The sequence below is a fragment of the Vidua macroura genome, chromosome 9 (genome assembly GCF_024509145.1).
Source record: "Vidua macroura isolate BioBank_ID:100142 chromosome 9, ASM2450914v1, whole genome shotgun sequence".
NCBI lineage: Eukaryota > Metazoa > Chordata > Aves > Passeriformes > Viduidae > Vidua > Vidua macroura.
The window spans coordinates 20,775,276-20,795,390 of record NC_071579.1 but is presented as its reverse complement, the minus strand read 5'-3'; the positions used below and the strand labels follow the sequence as shown (position 1 = coordinate 20,795,390).

At 37.8% G+C, this 20,115-nt stretch overlaps 1 protein-coding gene across 1 annotated transcript in view; it reads right to left on the bottom strand.

Annotated features, from left to right (window-relative positions):
• The window catches only part of LOC128811625 (vitellogenin-1-like), a 43,078-nt gene extending 28,221 nt beyond the window's left edge, over positions 1–14,857 (bottom strand). The window contains exons 1-11 of the mRNA XM_053985381.1: positions 14,818–14,857; positions 14,484–14,504; positions 14,109–14,260; positions 11,421–11,672; positions 9,108–9,269; positions 8,278–8,429; positions 5,452–5,602; positions 5,191–5,348; positions 4,932–5,097; positions 3,739–3,861; positions 1,954–2,172 (exon numbers count right to left, since the gene is read on the bottom strand). Coding sequence (XP_053841356.1) covers positions 1,954–2,172; positions 3,739–3,861; positions 4,932–5,097; positions 5,191–5,348; positions 5,452–5,602; positions 8,278–8,429; positions 9,108–9,269; positions 11,421–11,672; positions 14,109–14,260; positions 14,484–14,504; positions 14,818–14,857 — 1,596 coding nt within the window. The remainder of the gene's footprint in view (positions 1–1,953; positions 2,173–3,738; positions 3,862–4,931; positions 5,098–5,190; positions 5,349–5,451; positions 5,603–8,277; positions 8,430–9,107; positions 9,270–11,420; positions 11,673–14,108; positions 14,261–14,483; positions 14,505–14,817) is intronic.
• Between the last annotated feature and the right edge of the window lie 5,258 nt (positions 14,858–20,115).

Sequence of the window (20,115 nt, the reverse complement as noted above, 5' to 3'; positions counted from 1 at the left end):
GATTATTTAATTATTATGGCAACTCTGTTTGTGATTTCTTAGTCCAAGGGCTGGAAGGGGCATTATGGTAATGTAGTCTGACTTCCTACACAATCAAAGCCAAGGAACTTCACTGGATAACTTCTACATCAAGTCTTCTATCCTTTTCTGAGCTATCCCACTCTAGGTAAAAGAGATTTTATTAATCCATTACATACCTGAGAAGTGATTTCAGTAATCACTTATCCCTATGCATAAAGGTACAACTCATTTCTAATAATGTGATCTTCTGAAGTACTTTCTGCTAAATAACCGAATAAAAATGAAACAAATTAAACCTAATTTATTACCAGAAATCTCTATGCCATATAGGCATCTTAAACCAAAATTTAATGCAATAAATGTAATTTCCTTATTAGTACTTGTGGTTGACATGTTTGCCCTCAGCAATATTCACTACCAAGACCAGTTTTGTACTGGAACCTTTGCAGTTTCCAGGGGGCACAGAAGCCATTGGCCCTAGGTTTAAAATGGATGTGGCTGATGTATTACTGTTCTGGCAACCCTTCTGCATGGCCTTGTCCTGCCTGGGAGAGTGCACATCCATGAGCTGTAATGAAGAATGACCCAGGAAACTTCAGCAAACTTTGGAAGAAACCTTGACTCGTTTTATGAATTTCAATATGTTGATTATCAAGTGCCAGTGTAGACAAGATGACAAAGATGCAGTAGGCCTAAATGAGGCTTTTCAAATTAAACAATAAAAAAGGCCATGAATTAAGTATGTTTAATCCAAATATGGGTCTGTACCTAGCTGCAAACCAGGCATTGAACTATGTTTTAAACAATTAAAAAAGCAGTCACAATCATTAACTTGTTCCAGATCCATTTTCTCCAAAGAAAATACATAGAAAATGAAACTGAGTTGTCTGGGGCACCTGTGGAAAGCCAGGCCAATGACCAATCAGAGATGCAGTGTTGCTCTCAAACACCAAATTGGCTTTTTTTCTTCCCCAGAAAATACTTTAACTTCTACACTTGCAATTCTCTCCCTTCCCTCCCCTGCATTTCCCCATCCAGCTCCTGAACTCCACTAAATTGTTTCTTTATTCTTTTGGTTAAAAGCATACCCCAGCTCACTATTGTCTGTGGATCAATATGTGCACTCAAACTGGGAGGCACATGCAAAAAATGAGTATAATGGAAACACTGATTCTGATTAGTAGGTGAATAGTTAATGAAAGCTTTGATTTTACTTTTTATATTAAGAATTTACTTATATTAAACAAGAAATTTCAACATCAGGAAAAAAATCTTGAAAAGCTTGAAAAGGTTTCTGTTTAAAAGCACATTGCTTCAAAGTGAAAACAATTGTAAAGTGATGTCTGTGGTACACGAGAGTATGCTGGTGTAGGCATTGTATGTGAGATCTAATAATTATCTCAGTCAGGGACAAAAGTCACATTTGGTAAATGTTCTGTTTATGACTTAAACCCACACAATGTCTGTAAATTTGTAATTAGGATGCAAACCCCTGGTATCTATTTACAATAAAATCTGGTCTTGAATTACAATTAGATGTGACACTCGGTATTAAATGTCAATTTTCTGAAAACCTTATTTTGTGGTTCTCTCACATACCAAAGGTGAAGTAGCACTAAACACATTTGGGTCAATAATTTAGTTTTCTGTCTAATGTCCTTGGAAATGAAATGTTTGTAATAGAAATACTGATTTGTCTTCAACAACAATGAATGTATCCTTTTAATGGGATTTTTTTGTTGCAGTCTGAAATACTGGAGGTTAATGTCAAAAGAAATAAGGCATGCCTACCAAGGAATGGCTAAGTATTTTTTTTAAAAATAATGATATCTTCGGAAAAAAAAAATCTCTTTTTCCCTCATCACCCATTATCCATCAGCAGCCTTGTAAGTGGAAGTCACAAGGGCAAAGGAGGCAGCTTTGTTTTCTTACCATTTTGGGGTCTTTTAGGCCTATGTTTTTCAGGGCCATCACAGCAGTCACATGGACCCTAAGTGGCAAATCCGAGGCACCAGCTGCATATCCTGGCAAAAACTTCTTGATGTGCTTGATGCTGGCTGGATGTCCTACATTCCCAAGGGCTTTCAAAGCCAGGGAAATTTCTTCTGCACTAGACTTGCTCAATGCCTCTCCTGCAAAGCCATGAAGAAGCTGAAAAATGAAAACAAATCTGTTGAGTTCAATTCCAGCTCTTATCTATATTCCATCCACCTTTGGGGTTTGACTTCCATAATTTCAGTTTGTTCAGTTCATTTATTTTAAATATTTTCAAATTCTGATTTTTCCTCATGAATAGAACATTTTATTCATAGAACAAGTGTAGCTGCAATGAACAGCTTCTTCTCACTATACCTTAAAGTTATCAAGTAAGATTTTTAAAGGAAAAAATAACAGCTTGGACCTAGTGCCCACTGCCTTTCAAGGCAAGTTGGGAACCCTGAAATAATGCTGCTTGGGCATCTCTCTCATGGTTGAAGAGAGAGAGATATAAATACAGATACAGTTCAACCTTCAGACCCTTAAAAAAGATTCCTGAAGATATGGCTAGTGGTGGTGCCCTTAACCAGCTTATGACAGCCTCTTTTCAGTGTGGATTAATAGATGGAAAATGAGATCTCTGCCAACAACTAGGTAATTTTACAGCCTCCATTGTAAGCAACTGGTTCACACTTCCATTAGTATGGCAAGATTAGAAGTAGTTGTCTGAAGGTTGAATAAGAGCAAAGAACTAAATCCTAACAGATAATAGTTTTAAATGACTCTAAATAATAAATAAATAGTTTTAAATGACTCTAAAAAAAGCAACCGAGATGTTAGAGAATAATTTCAACACAGATTCTGTACTTTAAAATAACACATTTGAGATCCCTTGATGGTGCAGAAACAGTCTACTTGATATTACTGATCAAATGAAGGGACTCTGGAAGTGCATTGAATAAGCCTAAACAATCATTTGCTTTGGGAAAGAATTTTCATTCCCTGACACAGGGCTTCTCAGATTTAATTAGCTCAAGAGCATTGGTGGCAATTGTAACACAGGAGACAAATGTAGGAATGTTGGCCATGCCTATGTACTACAGGAAAAACACGTCAAGCACATGGTGTAATTGGAACACCCTGCTCTCGCTGGGGATGCTGGATTGACGGGTGCCAAGACTAAACACATATTTCTCTTTCCCTCCCTGTTACTGGCTGAGTTGCTGGCCCCATAAAACATGACATGCATTTTTAGAACTGGGAAATGCTATTTAATGACTACTCAAAGTGTTTTGAGGCCTGCTGATTAAAAGCAGTGTAGAACAGGGAGGGTGTTACTGCTGTTATAACAACCTTATAGCCTATATTGATGACTGGGCTCTGCTTCTGGCTAGGATACATTAATTCTGACAAAAACCTGGGCTTTTATATCACTTAGTTAATTTATAAATATACATAAAACCTATATTTAAAGTATTTTCGAGGAATGTCACGGGACTTCATTAATAATTGGCAACAAAGTACTCAGAGACACTCATATAGAAAATGTTATGAATTGTTTGCTTCTTCCTCTCACTCTTTTTTGTGTGCTAATCTAAAGATAAAAATGCTGTATTTAACCAACTGGGGTTCCTTTCCCCAAAGGAAGCACCGTAGTGAAGCAGAATACAGCTTTCTGAATAATAAAGAAAGAACTCAAGGCTTAATTTTTCTTTTAAATGATAAATAACCCTGTGTTACCTGGAGACATTCAGAGCAGGAGTCTGACGAGGAGCACTGCTTGTGGCACAGGGATGCGTAGCTGAGGTGGCAAACCTTCCCAAGCACGGAGCTGGAGCGTGGGCAATGCTTCTTTACAATGAGCTGGGGAGAAGGCAGTTGTTTGTTACTACCATTAATGAAGAGAAACATTATTGAAAAATATGTTTCTGCCCAATGAAAGACAAAACCAGGCTTTTGATTTTTTTTTTGTTGATGGATTTTCAGTTAATCTGTGGATAGTACTGTATTTGACATTGTAATTGTAAAGTAATACCAAGTAACATCTAGAAGGCAGATCTGTTTCTTTTACAGTGTTTCACATTTAAATTTGGCATAGCCTATAATCCAAAGGGAAGAAATCACCCAGTTATGGAGTGGAAAAATGCACGCTATTGAAGAAACATTCATCATGTTTTGTGATTGTCTCAGCTATAGGTACTATGAATTTGAGATTTGTTGTGAATGGACCTCACTACTTGGGCAGACAGGAACATCTTTTATAAATGTAGGAGCTGACAGGAGGCACCAGCCCACTGGTTTCTTGTGTGGGAAGAGAGCACCAGCACACAGTGACAGTTGGGCTGTCAGGGCTTTCACTGGGGAAAAACTCTAGTCTGAGGTTCACCATCTACTAGGGTAGGCAGAGATAAATTCTTGCATCTGGGACTGGGATTAAAGCCTGCGTAAACAGAAAAAAATTGCAAAAATAATTAGACTTCCTCCTACATGCCCTTCACATTGACATAATTCCCTTGGTTTTGACAGATCTTCTCAAATTCATAGCCATCCTTCTAGGACAATTAGGACAAATACGTGGATATAACAAATATGTATTTCTTGCTCCCTTGTCTTTGTAGACAGTCAGAGATCTAATTTGATGTAACTATAAAGTACATTTGGAAAAAGAGAGACTAGAAGCCACTGTTTGCAGCAATAACCTCTGTCCCTGAGGGGTATTTTAGTCTTTATTACTTGTTTCATTCTGGACTTATTTTTGCCCTTTTGATTTGCATTCTCCTCCCCTTAAGACACTCAGGAAACAAAGCCCTTTCAACCTCGCTAGAGGGTATAAAACCTTTATCTTTTCAAAGTCTTTGCTATCTTGTCAAAGGAATAAATACAACAGGTGCTAGAATCAGCAGAGTGGTTTGAGAGTGTTTAGAGAATCCTACCGTTGCTTCCTCCATCACATCCTGAGTTGGAGTGCTGGAGTGCAGAGCCACAAGCACTGCTTGAGTCACTTCCCAGCTGGTGAGCTCCTGCCTTTCCATTTTGTGCCGCAGGAACCTGAGTGCACGGTGACTGGCCACTGCAGGAATTATATCCAAAATGTGGCGCCTGCAATGGGAAAGGCAAGCAGCATTTTCCAAGTCTGCCTCTGAACACAAGCATTCCAGAGAGCAGAAGCAGCACCACCTTTACGGCCTGTACCTGTAGGCTGGCCGACTGGAGAATCGCTTCCACACCGATTCATAATTCTCCTCGTTTGCTGCACGGAAGAGGTGCAGAAGCTTGAGAGCTTTTGCTGGTGCATCACTGGGAAGCTGGTCAGAGGTGGCCTCTACTAATTCTTGCAAGCTTTCCCCTATCTGCAGAAAGATGAAAATGCAGAAAGGAAGCTCATATGCATAATTTCCCACATGCAGGGATTTAAATCTCCAACAAAAGATCTGTCCAGTGGCTGGGCTTTACCTGGCTTTCCACATCCTTTATTTTGAATAAGTGGACAGGAAGCTGAAGCAATTCACTGCCAAACTGATACTGAAGAGATCCACGATTCTGGTACTCTTTTGGTGGGACCTCTGCCCTCTGCTTCTGCACATCAGTCAAAGCAAGTTTCTGCCTGGAATGGAGAACCCCAGGAAGAAAACATCACAAGATGCAGGGTACAAACTAAAAAAAAGAAAAAACACAACCCAGTAACTCTGCTTCCCCATATTGCAATGCAACTACAAAAGGTTTGGTTATTGGGGGTATTTAAAGACAGATGCATTTGAACATGCTGCTCAGAGCCATACTCTGAGAAGGTGTGCACTTGCACAACAGGGCTCAGAGCAGAGCCAGCCTTTGCCTTCCTTTGGGAATAACTGGGCTTGAGAATTTATAGAAGAAGAGGGAGGTGAGAGGCTGTGGCCTGAAGAGTATCACAGGAAGTATTTGTTGTGTCTTAAGGACTAAACTATGGACTCTAGAAAAACAGAGATGGGAAACTTGCTCAGAAATTATAATTTAATTTAATCATTTTAAGAAATTCATAAAAGCTGTTATGTATCTGTGTCTCTCCTGGAAGCTTCAAATGGAATTGAAAGTTTTTAGATACAATAAGAAATGCTACAATCGTTTTACTTGAACTATTACAATTCCCTCCCCATTTTGTTTGGTAAGCTGAATATCCTGGGGACTACAAAAGAAGGTTCTCATGAAGCTTTAAATTGGATTTTAAAAGAAAAGGGCCACATAAATTCAGGATTAGTCTTTGGAAAAGTGCTCAACCTTTTGAAAACTTTTTAAGAAGCAACAAACCTTCATCATTTGTTATTAAGAATAATTCCAATAAGAGACTGTCTTTGTAAATATTTGCTATCTTTTTACATTTTCAGCTAAAGAGATGCAGCCTACCCTACCAATTATGTTCAAAATGGGTCATTTAGGACACTATAATAAACTTAGGTATTTGTACTGAACAACTGAAAACATTCCAAAAGCAATATTGCTGTACTACAGTCTCTCAAAATCTCTGTAGAAAATTGGTGTGTTTATTTTGGAATCTCTGTGATCTTCTGTATCATTTCTATTCACTCCTTCCATATGGATTGCAGAGAACTGCTGCAGAAAAATAGCATATAACTGCTTTACAGACAAGCCACTGGAATTTGAATAGAAACTGCTACAGAATCAGCAGAGATTTTTTCTCTCTTTAAATTTTATACAATATTGTTGAAAGGGCATTTGGGTCACAAAGTATAACATCAGGTATACTTGGGCAGATTTAACTCCCTCTCTCAAATCATGATGAATCTATTATGCCTACATTTTCATTGTTTTGGGAAGAGATATATCTGCCTAGAATAGAAGGGAGAATGCTGTATTCTGAAGAGAAGTGCAAATGAATGCTAAAGATAGGATTAGAATGGTGAAACTGTAGTAAAACCTCTCTTGGCCTTGAAAGGTGCTGCAAGAGTCTTATACTGAGCAGGTCTGAAAACAGCTCCAAGTGCCTTGATAGATAACTTTTTTCTTTTTTTTTTTTAAAGAGAATGCATTGTGGAAATGACTTCTGAAGACTTGAGTGAGATAGTCACATCTTCCCAACTATCTTATATTTGTCCCCTTCATGTGGGTAATGATAAAAATGCAAAGAAAATGGGAAAAGTAAAGGTACTACCCTTCTGAGAGCTGAGAAAGACCTTACTGAAGACAATCTCTACAGGCTGCAGAAGGAGAGTGTAAAGCATCATAAGTCCATTGTCTCCAGAATAATGCTGACTCACAAAAACCTATAATTTCATAAAAACACTGCAGTTGTGTCTATCTACACCTTGATTGCATAAGATAGTAAAGCCACTTTCACTTCTTTTTTTTTTTTTTTTTTGTTTCTTTAGTTTTGTTTGGTTAGTCAAATTGAATATGTTCATTATATATATGAAGTTAATCAGTGAGTTAGTGACACAAACTTTCTGACGTTGCTGTGTCCAATAGATCCTTGCAGAAGCTAATGGAGCAATGAAGATTACAGCAGCTGTAGAGTGGGATTGAAGAACACCTTCTGCACTGTGGCATTTATGCAAAAAGCCTCTCCCTTCAGTAGGGCACTTCTATTTACAGAGTCCATAATTAAATAAGTAACTGATAATTTTTTCAGTAAATGAATTTGATAGATGAAAAAATTTCAAATAGTGAAAGTTTGAGCTAGGGGTACAATTTCATAGACAACCATATTCATGTTTTGCCCCAAATTTCTTTAAGAAATATGCAACATTTGCTGTGGAAAAAGCAAATGCATTTAATATGTCTTGTGCCCAATTGTTTTGCAATAAAACCCAATTTCCTATCAAGAAACAGTTTTGATGGGAGATTTGCAAGCTGCCCATGGTATTTAGGAATCCAAAGTCCTATCTAGGTTTCTTGTGAACTAGTCTCCAAGGATCTCTTATTGCATTATTATTTTCCAGGGAACTCTCTTTCCTGAGTAACTGTCTTTCAAAGTATTTTACTTCAAATATATTAGTTCACAATTTCTCAGATGGAATTACATTTGTTTTGGCTTTTATGGCAGAAATCAAATATCCCTGAGAAATAAAATAGTCAACTCCTGCCAAGTTTAGCTAACAAAATGTGGATAGTGATGTGCATGTTTCAGATTTACAACTAACAATCAAGGCTGTTTTTATGAGCTGTTTGGGATTTTATGTAATTAAGTACTGCCAAACAATAGGCTATGGAAGTAAAGGATTTATTTCACTTGCAGACCTTCACTCAGATTACTGGGTTGCTGAATTAAAGGAATATGTACAGTACCTTGCTTCTACAAGAGCATTTCCTCCTGTAATCTCATTGAAGGGTGCAAACTGGTGGATTTCCTCGACATCAGCTTGTGTAATTACAGCTTCACTACGTGTATATTTAATTTTGTAATTGTAAGTAGCAGTTGCACGGGAATTCTTGTTCCTCTTTATAATATAAAAAAAACAATGAAACAAAGAAAATAAGAAGTCATTGAACTTTGAAATTCTGTGACTAGAGGCTATTACATCACCCACTTCAACTCATTTGTTTTCCAAGGCTGTTTTGTTCATTGGCCATAAGAGCAATCAATGTGAATTCTGTGCATGGGAGAGGTCAGGCACACTGCCTGTCTCCATTACTTTTACTGCTAAGAAGTGTTAGCTGCTTTTTCCTTTTCCCAAATCTAAGTAATTGGTCATTCCCTTGAGAAGCAGACACATTTTTCTGAGGAGAGCAGCTGCATAAACCACACAATTTTTTATTTCAAAGACAGGATTATAGTAAAATTCAGCAGTACCTGTCTTAAATAGCAGAAAATGGACATCGTTACTATTTTTTTACTCAACAGAGTAGGTGAATTAACTCATTCTAATAATTAATGGTTTCCAAGCCAGGTAGTTAGAGCTAGCTCAAGTGTGCTTGCAGTACATGACAGTGTGCAGCCCAGACCTCTGCTTCTCTGTGGGATCATTTTCAAAAAGAAAGAAAATATTGACAAGTGGATACAGAAGATCTGATTTCCCCCTCATTTTTAGTATTTCAAATTAAGAGATTGTGTGAATATCAAATGGTGTTCTGCATAAGAATTGTAAATACTTATACATAATACCACTCTGATTTACCTGCTGGCAGGTCTTGCATGGATGAGTATATGCTGAACCTGTGACAAATTGAACTTTCTCTTCACAGCTGTCCAGGTCCTTGGATTTGGTCACATAGACTAGGTTTGCTCTCTTGTTTTCTTGAATTGCATATGTTGTGTTACAAATACCTCCAATCCCAGCCTGGCAAATATTAGAACAGGATCAGAGAAGGTCACTATTATGCAAAGCTTCACCTTACCACATGAAATTTCCTGTTTAATTCTGCATTTTAAAAATTACTGATGGAAATGAACGCTTTATTTTTCCTTATAATCTTCAGAAGCAAAATTGTGATGATCATTACTTCAATCTCTTTTTTACAAGTATAGTTTTCAGTAAGCCAAATCAGAGTTACAGAGAGCACTAAATCTCCCCAAAGTTTCACTTGGAGCCTCAGGAAAGGGGAGGAATAATTTTCAGTTAGAGCTGCTGATTATGAAATATGTTTTGAGTAAATATTAATAAAAAAAGCATCAAAGTAATTTTATCAGTCAGAATGAAATCTTAACAGCAAGGTGTTTTAAGGTTTATTTTTAAGGTTGCCCTCAAAACTTGCTTTAACAGAGAGCTTACAAATGCCTATGGAACAGGCCTTGCAATATCAGGTGATCTGTCACAATATGACCAGCAATAATTAAAAAAAAATTCAGCATAACAAAGCTTGGATTGTGGGTCTTCCTGAGTTCACAGGTTTAGCTGAGCTCTTCAATAATATTTTGAGTATATACATTTATAAGAGCTTTTATGTCTCCACAGTCAGTGAAATTTTTGTAGAGGAAAAATGCTTGATGGCATTTTAGGAGGAAGACTTATTTTCCTGATTTTTTTATTATTGTTATTTATAGCATAGCTAGTGCAGAGACCAGCTCTGGGCTATGTGAGAGCAGAGAAATGGTCACGTGGTGTTTAGGAAGCAAGATGTACTCACTTCATCTTCAGCTTAACAGAATTCCCTGAGACACTGTGTCTTTGGTAAGGGCTAGAAATAGGAATTGCCCAAGCTTTCTGGAAGTCTTGCACTCTGCCAATATAGGTGTGGGTCTCTGCACACTGCAGGGTATAGTAGAGACATCCAGACTTTAAAGGGAACGTCCAGCCCAGAGAGTTCAGTGGGATGAAGCAGACTCCTGCCTAGCTGAACTTCATGGCTGTGTGCAGTTTATGGCTAGCTCAGGTACCCTGAACCCACAGGATGGGATGTACACTTTCCCAGGTTAGTCCTTTAAACCTCTCTGCAGACCAGATTTTGGCACTAATAATGTTTAGCTTCCTTTGCAGAGTGACTCAGGATTGTCAAGCATGGGTGCCAAAGCTCATTAATCAGTTGCTGTCTGAGGAAAGCAAAGAAAACTTGGAAATTATTCCAGAAGGTGAAGTCACATCTATTGCCTAGCAGTGACAGTAGAACATATTGCTAACTGAATTAGAAAGAATTAAGATGTGAAACTAGATATGAGAAAATAGTGTTGCAGAATATCCAACAACACCGCTGGATTTTTATGTGCAGAAAACAGTGTGCAAAAATTAAATCATCTAGTTCCTTTCCCAGAAACAACTCTACTTACACAGAAATAAATTAAAAAAAAATTGGAGTTACTCTGGTCTATAGTTTCAATAAAGATAACATGAAAGTATGATAATTTCAATGTTTTTGCCGATCTCTGAATTGAATGTAGTCTAATCAATGTAAATATGGTTTCACAAAAACTAAACACATTGCAATTTCTGTGGTGAATAGTAATATCAGATGATTGACCTTGACTAATGTATTAAAACTTGAAAAACAGTGGAAATTCCAACAGAGCATCAACTGCAACTGTCAAAGCTGTTACGGTAATGTTATGACATATATACTATTTTCTTCCTAAAAGAGGAGATAAAAGAGATTAAAGTATATATGATTGGTAGAAAAAGTCAAATTAGTGTTATTTTGACTTCAATATTAAACTGTATTTTCAAGCATGTTTTATACAGTGTTCACATTTTATGTAGGCTTCATCTTTCACAGTTTACTTTCTCTGGAATCACAAGCCAGATTTTCTAAATGTTTAATTCTGCAAATGCATTTTTTGAAATACTTTCATCAACCAGTTTAAAAATATGCTCTTCTGTTGTCTTGTTTAAGTACATCTCCACCAAATGTTGTCCCATATGAAAAATTATCATGATTTCTCAAGCTTAGGTCTTCCTCTAAGTAAAGTTTATGTCAAGGATGAATTCAGAAAATGTGGTAGAAGACTCTGAAGTGAAAGTTTATTTATTTACAAAGGCACTACAATTGCCAAAACTCACCTCCTGTAGACTGTATGAATTCTGCATCTTCTTTATGCTCAGCTCCAGCACGTTCATAATCCCTCTGTAGATGTTCAGACCATCATCTGAGACAGAATCAGGAGCCATGATGTTCCCAACGTGGCCATTGCTGTACTCAAACTTGATGGGGTTACTGAGCTGCCCAGTGAGGACCTGGGTCAGTTTCAGCGATCGAGAGAACGAGCTCGTGGGCCAGACGCCGTTGTACTCTGCGGCTTCGATCGAGTGAATCTACAACAAAGGGGGAATAAAACTCCTTTTTCAGTTTTTTACCCAAGTTAACTTTTTTTCAATACAAATAAGCATCTAGAGCTTTAATCACGTTAAAAAAAAGCTTTTAAATAACACAAAGCTTCTTCAAAGGGGAAACTTAGAAGTTGTCATTTAGCATAACTAGTGTCGATACACATATTTCTGTATATAAAAGGAAAGAGAGCACCGCAAATGGCTGATATTTCCACAGCCACTGCACTCTGTTCTGTTTCATGGACAATCCATATTGCCAAAGGTTGACTTGTGCAAAGAAATGAGGCAGAGAAGAGCCACATGCATCAGGTTGCTACCCGAAAGTAGTATGGAAGATCTGCAGGATATTGCAGGAGAAAGTTAATGTTGCATAAAGCATCATTAACTCCTGTTGTGAACTCTGTCATTTCCCTCACTGGGGTCACAGAGCACAGGCAGCAATCTGAAACTAATAAACACATGGCCTCTAGGCCAGCCAGACATGCAGAATTAGTTTGAGCAGTGGACAGCAGGTTACAGAAATTGTCCTTCCCTACACGTTTTGCTGTGGAACAAAGGCTGGGGCACTGGCTCCAACCCCACTCTGCACTTCACACTCCAGCCTCAACATGGGGCACATCCAAACAAGTGGAAAGTTTTGCTAAACTATGCATAACTTGAAAAATTCCTACCCCAGGGAATGGGCATGTTTAGCTTAGTTTCTCAGAGGACTCTTCCCTTCTATATATTTTGACAATTTAAGGAGACTTTTCTCTGACACCTCAGGCTGGCGATGTGGTGCAAGACCCAGATTAATTTCTCAAAAAGCCACACAAACTAACTCCTCATACAGCAAATCGCTGGAGACTGCACTTTCATATTTATTTTTGTTATTGTTGGTGGAGATCACTGCCAACCCCTGTAACTGAAGCTTACAGGGAAGGCTGTTAGAGAGTAAATCCCTCATGCTGCCTCTCGGACATGCTTCTGGCATATTGCATACAGGCAGGTTTGGGACTGCTCTGCAGGGTCAGGGCGAGGCAGTTTTCCCCAGCCCTTGGGGCCCTGGCAGGACTTAGGCTGTCTGCTTGGTTTTGAACACAGCTGGCAATTCTTACTTGTAGGTTTGTGATGAAAAAATTGTCAGCTGGAAACTGCCCAGGGAGCACAGCTTTTTGTTTGGGCTGAATGTGAACTAGTAGGCTGCAGATGAAAGTTTAATTCCCTGAACCATCCCTCCAAACTGTCTAATTTAAATATAACAGCAGCAAAATAAACTTTTCCCAGAGAAGAAGGGAATAAATCTACTATTACCTTTAGCTTAGAACTTGCCCAAAAAGTTATGTTTGTTTTTTTTCCTTGTCTCCTTTTCTTGCCTGAAATTATTTCTGAAATGGAAACTTTTCACAAATGCAGTAACACCAGTAAAATTATGTTGGAAAGTTTTAGAGAACAGGAGTCAATTTTTGGTGAAGACTCACTCTGGCACACCAAGAGCTGTTTAGGCAGGAATGAAGGAGGATCTAGGATAAGGACTGCTTCTGCTTCTTTTCTGGCAGGGAAGCTTTCTACTCACCACCCCAGATGCATGAATCCTATTTCATTGGCTTTTTTTATTTTGAAATCCATCCCCTTAGAAATGTCATGGAAAAGCAATATTTCCCATCTAGATCTATTATAATTTGAACTTAAAAAATACCGTAACAGCAGGCTAATTCAGCCTGGAAGGCTACAACATTTACAAGCATTTATTAGAAGACCACCAGTCTTTTTAACCTAAAGTTTTCAATATGCCAAATTAAAGCTTTTAAAAATAACATTTTTCTTCCCTGCATACACAAGACTAAGTGGAGTTTGTGTAAAGCAATTGAGGTGTGCATTTCTATACACTCATTATAAGCATGTATAGGCTCTTGTTAAATACAAAAGTGTATTCCACATAATCAAAACCCTCAGTAATTACTCAGCAAGCAGTAAAAGCATACAATTGAGGATGACAAAGAATATCACTCAGGACCCTTCAGAAAAAAAGAAGGATGACATTAATTATGCTAAATATTGAATCACATGCAACTCCTGTCGCATGTTTTATTGCCTTTTGTCTGCTGGTTATGAAGTCAGTTGATTAAATAATCCTAGGTTGTACAGTTTGAAACAATTGGATTGATCCAGTAATAAATTATTGTGCATTTCAAATTACATTCCATTGTCTCCCTGACCACAAAGCAGAAGAAATCCTTCAAGCCCAAGGTTGGCTTGAGCTGAGAATTACCTTGCAAAGTGCAAATAGAATTTAGGGCACTGTATAAAAAATAACAGTGTTAGCTGCATTATCCCTGAGTAAGCATGACACATGATGAAACCTAATAAGTTCACAAAAGCTTAAAAAAGAAGCTAAGTATGAGGAGAATTTTACCTTTCAAATTGAATACAATTTCTTACCCTAATAAGACAAAGTTTTGGCCCAATACCACTAATTTCCACTTTACTTTTTATTCTTATTCCAGCTCTTGCAAGTCCTTTTTCTGGAAGTCCACTGAGAAGCGTGGTTTCATAATCAAATGTATAAACCTTGTTTTCACTGAAATCGGGTTCTGCAAAGAAATGGTTCCCATAAAATATTATACACCATATACAGAACATATTAATGTACCCTTTAGAATTTATGGAACAAAAAAAGATGAATTTGTTCATTTTTGCATTGCACCTGAACTAAATTAGCTGTTGTAAAGCTATATTAAACATTGATACACTTTTCAGATTCTATTTATAATTTCACTCATTATAAGTATATTAGTTGATAGGAAAATTACTTACGGTAATTAAGATGCTGGCTCCCTGAAAGAGAAGAAAAAATAGAGGAATGAAATGACAAAGAAAGAAAAACAAGCCCAAAATGTTAATGTACTATAGTATAAAAGGCTATACCTCATCTTGCACATATAGCATAAACCTTTCTAATTAACTTTACTTCTATTTCAGTGTCAGCCAAATGCCTTTTTTCTTTCTTTAAACAACAAAAGAAACAATAAAATATTTTTCCTACAACATGTTAAAGTTCACATCTGCCAGTGACCTATATTTAGGTTCTAAAACCTTTTCCTGAATATACAATTTTAAATTCATGAAAGCAGGTAAGTTAGATACTTACCCACCAGGGTTAAAACCAGGGCTAATACCAAGCCCCTCATGATGGAGATAAAGTAAAGGTGAACGTGATGAGCTTCTCTTTTATAAAGGCATGTGATATCACATGTTTCTTTTGGCACGTTAGTTTGACAAATAAGTGTATTCTAGAATGCATATTGATCAATCAAAAAATAAACATTTCTGAGGTCATGAATGCTGACAACTTCAAATCACCTCATGATTTCAGCTACCTTTCTATATAGTTCACCATGTTTGATATCCCTTTGATATTCAGCAGGACACCTTGGCAGGTATGTGCTGGAAAAGAGATATAATTTTCAAAATATCCTGCTTGCTATTTTCCTCCATTTTATTTATACAGTAAAAAACCACTAAAATTTAAATTATGCAAATATAGTTCCTCCATCCTAACTGAAATAATTTAGTTTTCTTCCAGTCATGTCTTCAATCTACTGATATTTTACTCTTCATAAGGGTCACTGCTTTGGAGACAAACCTTGCTCACATTGAAATTCTACTTTTAGAGGAGAATTTGTGGTTGATTTTACAGATTTAGGCTTGAGACACCTTACAGCTCACAGGCATGCAATGAGAAACTGCCTTTCCATGGTATCTACCATGTCTGTCTTTGCAGGCATATCTTGTTACCCACACCTGGAAAGACAAAACTTGTCAGTATGACCATCACATTAGCCTGTGGTTAACAGTGAAAGTTTATACTAAGAAAACAGGAGGGAAATGAATCTCTTTGTTTATAAGAAGAATTTAATAAGAAGTGTGTTACATTTCCAGCAGGACCTCAGTGAGTTGGGACCATTGAGAACTTCTCAGTAGGTTCTCATGGGGCTTTTTCTGCTGTCACTCTTGGGGAAATATATCCAGAATTTCCCACTTGTAGCAATAACATTTAGATCAATCCTTAGCAAAACCATGTCAGGAGGGAGTTTGCTCCCTAACTTCAATTATATGTATTTTTTGCAAGCGTTTAACATTTACTTTGAATTTAAATGTGTCTTTTGCTCAAATGATAAATTAAATATCATGTAAAAAACCACCTGCGTACAAAGGTTACTGAGGGGGCAGGAAGGAGAGCTCAGGAATGTATAGCTGGTATTTCCATAAGGCTGTGGAAGGTGCATCACCGCAAACACTGCACTAAGTCAGGCAGCTAGACTTTATCCTCCAGGAGGGGAACAAGGATTTCTCTGCTGGTGCAGAGGGGAAGGGAAGAGAAGGGAAAGGAGAAATCTAAACCCACGTCCTGAGGTCTTCACCTTCAGGCCTGAAGGCACATTTACTGCAGGCCCCATCAAACAGTCCTTTACATTATTGCTTCATTTACTTGGAGCGATGCCACCTGACTGAGGAATATTGAAGTTCATTATTGTGGTGCCAGGGCACTTGAGCTGGAGTCAGAGATGCAGCTGCATGGTCCCTCTACTCCATCATTGCTCCACCAGGAGTCAAATGAGGGCTCCTTCACTACCAAGACCTCCTGAAATCTTGAGGATTTTAGTGTCACAGCTTTCCTTTATGAAGGGAGTGATACAGAATTGTATAGTTAGTCAGACCTTCCCTGAAATGAAATCTACCCAGTAAAATATTTAAATGTATAGTAGACATATGAACCATTAAAAATGATTAATAATTGTGGTTTTGGTTCAGTGTGAGCTCAGGTGGTGAAAAATTAAGTGCACACAGATTTCCCTTGATGTTTTCCCTTAAGGTGCTAAGTCCTGTGAGCTATGACAAGGTACACCATGTTTGTGAGCCCTGTGAAATTCAGCAGCACACCTTGGCGCTGTGAGATGTAGTCAGAAACATCCTTACAAACAGCTACATTTTTTGCAGCCAGAATGGAAGTAAATGCACAGTACTAAAGTCATACTGTAAGTGATAACATGCACCCTGCTCATCACTGCCACAGCTTGACCTCTGCAGTAATATTGTGCTATCATATTGAGCTCAACTAGCTCCATTCCACAGAGCAGAATGTATATATAAGATAAAGTACAGAACTGTATGAGAAATAATATTTATTTAATCATTGTTATTAATGGCTCATTGAAATACGGTGTGAGGGACAAATACATATTAAAACAGAACTATAGCATTTTTCAAGTTTAACAAAAGGTTTTATAATTAATGTGTAACATGAATACATTTGTTCTAAATGGGTAGTGAAAATACTGCATTTCTTTTTTCTAATGAAGCACACTGAATCTAAGCTTACAATCACCATGTGGATACCTGATTGTGAAAATAACAACTATAATAATTAAGATGGTGCAGGCTGCCATTTTCTCTTCATTTGCAGCATGTACTCTCTCTTTATAATAACTCCTCTCTACCCAGGCTGGTTCCCTTGGAGGAGAAAAGAAAGTGATCTCAGAATTGTTGTACCCATTATTACTTTAAAGGAACTACCAAATGAATGCAGTAAGTAGAGAGGAGACACAGCTAGAGTTTGAGGGTCACAGCACTGAGCTCTAATCCTTTCTTCAAAGTAGATACATCATTCCAGCTAGTTCTGAGTGAATAAACAGGAGATCTATCACTTTAAGAAAATGGATAAAAGGAGGAAAGGTAAGAGGTACACTTTTTAAAGGCAGTACAATTTTTCTTAAACATTCAATAGGTCATGTTAGTGAGCAAGAAAACACATGAAAAATAAATAATCCACAATCAAACAGGCCCTCCACAAGCAATTTCCAAGTGCCTAATTTGGTTGTAGAGGAAGGAAATTTAATATGGGCAGAGGCTTTATACACAACCTGTATCTTTTCCTTTTTTCTTCTTTTAGGCATAAACAATGAAGAAAAGGGATTGTTAAAAAGCAATGGGAAATATCTTGGGATTTTTTTCTTTTAAAGAAGAAAATATATGGTGCTGAGTGCTACAGAGAATGTGAAGGCTGTATAAGGAGTGCAGTAAGAGGAGGTAGACTGCTTTGATTTTACAGGGCACTTGCACCATAAATGAAACATGAATACAGTCTAATTAACCTGATTAGAGCTATTGCTTCTACACAGCAATTGTCTTTACATAACACATTCTGCTTGAGTAACAGAGTCTTATTATCTGCTGTTGTACTGCCACAGATAGCTCTGCACTCTCCTTGTTCTGTATTCACATTGCTGAATTATGGTGCAGTGATGCCATTTCCATCCTGCTAATGTATAGCCTAATGACAAAGCAGAGATTAGCCAAACAGCTCCCGAGCAACCACAGCAGGTTAAAACAGATATAATCAGCTGGCTTTTTAGCCTTCAGTTTTCCTAATTTCAAAAGATTTTTAAAAGGAAGCTTCACACCTATTTCATATTTAGCATTCACTCCTTGAATTTTTTTCTCAAAACATTCAGCATTTGTAAGAGTGGCACAGCCTCCAAGATAATGTTTGATATTCTCTCCAGAAACATTGTCTAATGAATGAGAATGTGCTCGAGGTTGGGCTAAATTGCCATATGCTTATTCTAGTACATTCACAAAGGGATTTTTTTCCATTAGATTGCTTTAAAAGGGGTTTTGGGTTTTTTTTTTTTGACCGTTATCCCAGTTTGATGCTGGCACACCACCACTGGAGTGATAACTGAGGGAATTGGATACAAAGTTTAAAAACTAAAACAGGTAGAAATGCTATTTATGTTGTCTAGCTTTTGATGTCGGCATGGTTTAAAAGATACTGTTGGTCTAGATTAATAGAATACCTGTAGAATTTTATTTTGATAAATTTGCTTTTTGCTAATATATGCTGCTAAGATAAAGCCACATTTTGGTGCATTTTGTGAAGTAGTTGTTGGGACTGTTCCTAAGGCCAAGTGTGCATTGCCTGTCATTTCCAGACAAAAGAATGAAATTACAAAGAGGAGGGGGGAATCTAACTCTGACATTCTCGATCAGAAAATGGATTGTTTTGATACGACTTAGTTTTACTAAGAAGCTCAAAGGTTTTTATTTGTATTCAAATATGGAAAACACGTTCTGAAGCCTGACAGTCCACCACTGTGGCTACCATCATTGGCTCATCAGCCAGCATACTGATTCAGTGGCTTCAGGATTTCCCCTCCCCTTTCAGGATATACTATTTCCCAAGTCATTCAGTAAGGTTAAATGTTAGACAACTTGCATCTGAGGTTGGAGTCACGTCATATTTGAGGACTGCTGTTTGCTATGTAATTCCATTGCACTAGAAGATAACTAATAAGTTTATCTTAACCCTTAGACTTCATGGTCACAGAGTGATTAGCTCCTGTGGGGTTGGTGCTGACAGGAAGTCAGGTAGCCCTGAAATGTAGCCATGTCAGGAGTCCAGCTCAGTCACTTTGGGGATGAAATGGTGACAGCACAGACAGGACACAGAGCTCTGTGCCCTGCACTGCCCTGCTCAGCAGGCTGAGCTGCTGCTTGTGACTGCATGCCTGCCTCCAAGTGTCATGGCTGGTAACTCACCTGAAGGGAAGAATACTTGTGTAAGGTTTATTGTGACAACTGTGGCTCTATAAAGTGTGGGCACTGCTGCAGGGAGGTGAGGAGAACCCACACCACCCCTTGTACCTCAGGATGAAAGCAGGAAGAGGGAGAACACCTGGTCTAGGCAACTCAGCATCACAACCCTTTTTTAGGGGGCATTGTGAACACACAAAACAGATGCTGCCACTTTAGAAAACAACCCATGACCCTCTGCTGTACTGCATGAGGATGCCTTTCTATCCCTGGAGAAACAATGCCCAAGTCAGTGGTGGAAGAATTTTAAAAAGAAGGAAATTCTCAAGGCTTTATTTTTCACCTGGACAACAGTCCAGATGTATTACACTGCAAAAGTTCAAATTCTCCTAAGAAAGGAATTTGGCTTATTGTTTTTTATTTTCAAAGTGTGGAGCTATAAAAATATATAATGATTTCTCAAAATTGTTACTTATATTGTGGTCCCACTCAAAATGTGCAAAATTTCTTAAGAATGAAGGGGAAAGCACTGATTTTTCTTAGAAGTCAACATTCTCAGTTATAATGATGATTCTTTTTTTGTTTCATGGACCTTCATATTAGTAACACATTCCTTTATATCATAGCACTACTGCAAGAACAGGATGGGTCTGGATCATCCCTTTCTAATGCCAGAGTAACAGACAGGTTTATGGTGTCAGGAGGAAGCTCACCATGAATTTCCTCTCAGTATGGAATATGTGAGGTGAGTGATACCTTAGTTTCACAGTACTGTGTCACTGTGACATTAGGTCATGGGTCAGATAAGATAAGCTGTGTATTATTCCTAAGGAAGGAGCAGATAATACCCAGC